At 43.8% G+C, this 3923-nt stretch overlaps 1 protein-coding gene across 1 annotated transcript; it reads left to right on the plus strand.

The window, feature by feature from the left end:
* Window positions 1-1143: 1143 nt before the first annotated feature.
* Window positions 1144-2789, plus strand: lbx2 (ladybird homeobox 2; the record flags this gene model as incomplete). Its single annotated transcript, XM_080745928.1, has 3 exons — window positions 1144-1471; window positions 2203-2341; window positions 2450-2789. 3 exons carry the CDS (start codon window positions 1144-1146, stop codon window positions 2787-2789), a joined length of 807 nt encoding a protein of 268 aa, XP_080602054.1.
* Between the last annotated feature and the right edge of the window lie 1134 nt (window positions 2790-3923).

Below are 3923 nucleotides of genomic sequence, written 5' to 3' on the forward strand. Positions count from 1 at the left end.
TATATTTAAACTCGAATCCATGGGTTAAGAATGTCATGCAGCAAATAATATACGGGAATATATTAATGGACATTTACTTTTGCTTTTGTTTATTTATCTACCTTTAAAATAGGACTAACTTAGTTTCAGTGCCACCATTAGTAGCCTATTTTCCCATTTTCCCCCTTTCTTTTACCAAGTTATTATTTATTAATCTCTTGTTACAATAAGAGAAAATGATCATGATTTTAACCATGGGCCTGACATAGAGCTCTTGTGTTTAGTAATAGTTTCAGTTAAATTGCTTACTGTGGTATAAAAGATTAAGCTCGCACAATAACTATTCTTTTTTTTTTATGTCAAATGCCTATGCACAATGCGTAATGCCTGCGCGATATTACGCGTGACGCATTGTGCGTAATTACGCACGAAATGACCAAATTAACATCACGGCTCGAGTCGAGTCCATTACGGGCCTGGCTGGTGCTCTTCCAATCTTTGTACTGTATTGTAATAATGCTCTGGGGATTGTTATAAATGGAACCAAATCTAAAATGTTCTAAAAAGAATACACGGGGAAACTGGTGAGAGGGGGAGAAACATGCATAAACATTTCTAAGTCATCTCTGTCGCTCTGCTCGAACACCAACAGCAACAGACTGGGGGTGCGAGACTCCTCCTATTTCGGCGTCCAATTAATTCTTATGGTCTGGCCCTTTAAGACGCAGCAGCGGGTCAGCAAGTAGTGTAGTGTTTCTCTAATTGAACTTCGCCCAATCAACAATAACTCGTTAGCGGACGCTTTCTTCTTTCATGTTCTTTGAGACAGCTTTTTCCTTGCAGGGATTCGCCCCCCAGTCGCGCTGTTAGGCTTCCTAAAGATCTTACATGGAACTTCGCAGAGGAACCGAGGCGCTCTGAGGGGAATACAGTTCGGCTTGCCTTGTGGCTACGCCCGAAGCAGCATGCTTATTGTGGAGGAAACCTCACAGGCGAGCTAAAGTTGCAGCGATCGGCTTAAAAAAGGCTGGCGATCAAACAAGGGCTTCTACAAAACTTCGCGTATATCAAAAAGGAATCACGGGGGACGTCCACGACACGCCATTTGAATGAAATAACCAACTTTTTCTTGGACGGCAGTCTTGTTTGTTCTTTGGGACTGCGATGACCTCCAGTAAAGACATGAAGGCAGGCTCTGTGTTGCAGTCCAGCGGCGACGAGAGGAGACGGGGGGGTCCCCTGGACCAGCTGCCACCCCCGGCCAACTCCAACAAGCCGCTGACGCCGTTCAGCATCGAGGATATCCTCAACAAGCCGTCCGTTAAGAAGTCGGCGGCGAGTATCTGTCCGCCGAGGGTCCTGGAGAAAGTAACGGGCTCCAACGCGGCGCGGAACGGCATCACGACCCCCTCGTCTCCGCTGTGCGCGCTGGAGGAACTGGCCAGCAAAACGTTTAAAGGACTGGAAGTGAGCGTTATCCAGGCGGCGGAAGGTAAACAGCTCGACATATCACTGCCTTGCTTTGTTTCGCTTTATGGCTGAAATTATACAGTCAGATCTGGCAAGGTGGTCAAACCACAGCCTATGCTAACAAGCAGGGAGCAACTATTCGCCTGATTTGTTTTGACTTGGTTAAGTGTCTAAAGTGACCTCTATAGCAACATATTTAGGTTGTATAATGCATGACGTCGTGGCCTATAATTTCACTGAAGTTAGTTGTATTGTCGTGATAGTCTAAATAGCCACGCTTGTTTTATATCACGAAATGGCATTTGGGGAAAAAGTTGATCAGCTAACGAGGCCTATGAGCCCAGGCTATCATGCTCTGAAGTGGGCAGAGCGGCAGACTGGCACGGGAACACTCCTGGATGCCAGAACGATGCCCTCTGTTTGTGTTTGATTAATTGATTGATTGATTGGATACTTTATTCGAAGTTTGCATAGGAAAAAGTACAGTTCACTGATACAAGGTCAACTAAACGGATATAAGAAAGCTGTCAGACTTGTATGCATCGGGGTCCCTTTGTACTCAATTCATACAACATTAAATGACAAATAAAACACGGATATGCAAAAAAATAAAAATAAAATAGAAATTAAAAAAATAAACAGTAAAAGGGTCAGGGGGTTGTCTTTTTGTTTTGCCTGTGAGTAAGTTGTTGTTATTGAGCCAAAATATGACCCCTGTGTATCTTTGGTCTCCAAAAAAAAAAAAAAAAAAAGGTCGCGAACACATCAACGCCTTCGGCCAGAGGCAGACCTCCAAGAAGAGGAGAAAGTCGCGGACGGCCTTCACCAACCACCAGATCTACGAGCTGGAGAAGCGCTTCCTCTACCAGAAGTACCTGTCCCCGGCCGACCGGTAAATAGCACATATACCATGCTGTTGTCTCTGAATATCTTTGACCCGACTCTTGTGTCTTCTAAAATCCTTCTTCTAAATCAGTGGTTCTGCTTGTTCTCGTGTCAGGGACCAGATCGCCCAGCAGCTGGGCCTGACCAACGCGCAGGTCATCACCTGGTTCCAGAACCGCCGCGCCAAGCTCAAGCGGGACCTGGAGGAGATGAAGGCGGACGTGGAGTCGCTCAAGAAGATCCCCCCGCAGACCCTCGAGAAGCTGGTCAACATGGACGACATTGAAGACGACCCGCAAGGCATGAGCTCCGGGGCGATCTCGCCGAGCGTCTCGCCGTCGTCCCAGGGAGGAGGACATCACCACCGCGCGTTCCCACAGTCGCCCTCCTCGTCCAGAGACCAAACCACGGACGAGTTCTCAGAAGAGGACGAGGAGATCGAGGTGGACGATTGACAGTATATTATTATTGTAGGCTCGAATTTTTAAAGAATAGAGAGAGGGGATTCTTTTTTTTCTTCTTCTTCTTCTTCTCCACCCCAAAAAAGAAAAACAAACTTTTGCACGGATATTGACAAAAAGGAAAAACGTTTAAGGATTTTTTCTTTTTTTTTCTTCTCCTCGATCTTCTTCATTTTAATTTATTAATCGGACTGTAAAAGCCCTCCAGATGTCTTGTTTTGAATTTTACCGAATTGTTTGAGGAATACATCTTGTTTCCCAGCGTTTGAGACAGACAGACAGACAGACCTGTTGTGGTGCACAGGAAGACTGCAATTGTATTTCATGTTAGTTTATAGGGGGAAAGTTGTGCAATTATTTTTTTGGTTAAGCCATCCATCCATATTCTTACATTTGGATCAACCAAAATATTTAAATTAAATATCTCCCCTGGTTTATTTCATGCCTATAGCCCTTGTAACAACAACTGCAACAACTAAAAAAATATATGTCAACAAGACAAACTAAACTGGGATAAAAAGTTGAGCTTATATCCCGTGTTAAATGTAAATTGATTTGTTAAAAAAAAAAAAACGAAAGTGTTTCTGCGGGCCTAAAGCATCACTATTATTATCCAACTTGCAAACCAGCACATCATCACCACCTTTCAACACACCCTGGGTTTATTATGTATATAAATTAAACATCATATGCGATAATTTTATTGTAACATTCTATTTAATCAGCATCTATGTAAATAAAGGGTATATGATATTTCAAGATATGTTTTCGGGACAATTCGGTGTCTTGTTGTTTAGCTGCAGTGAATGGATGCAATGGGATGGGATGTAGCCTAACGTTTTAAAAGCCAACCCCCCAAAAAAATGCCATTTCAGGAAATATTTGTGGGTTGGTGTTAAAAAGAGAGAAAATCGAAACCTCTTGAATAATGACACGGCCTTTCAGTCCTCAAGTGCCTTGAGCTCAATTAGCAGCAGACGAACAGCTTTCTTTTTCATTCTTTCTCTCCGGCTTTTGAATGCGACTTGTCACAAGAAAGAAGGCTGGGGTCTGGCCGGGGTCTGCCGTGTTAAGAAAAGGTGGCTGCCGCCCCAACGCCATATGGTTTTCTCTTACGAATTGTCTTTA

The sequence above is a fragment of the Nannobrachium achirus genome (genome assembly GCF_963921795.1).
Source record: "Nannobrachium achirus genome assembly, chromosome: 17".
Taxonomy (NCBI): domain Eukaryota; kingdom Metazoa; phylum Chordata; class Actinopteri; order Myctophiformes; family Myctophidae; genus Nannobrachium; species Nannobrachium achirus.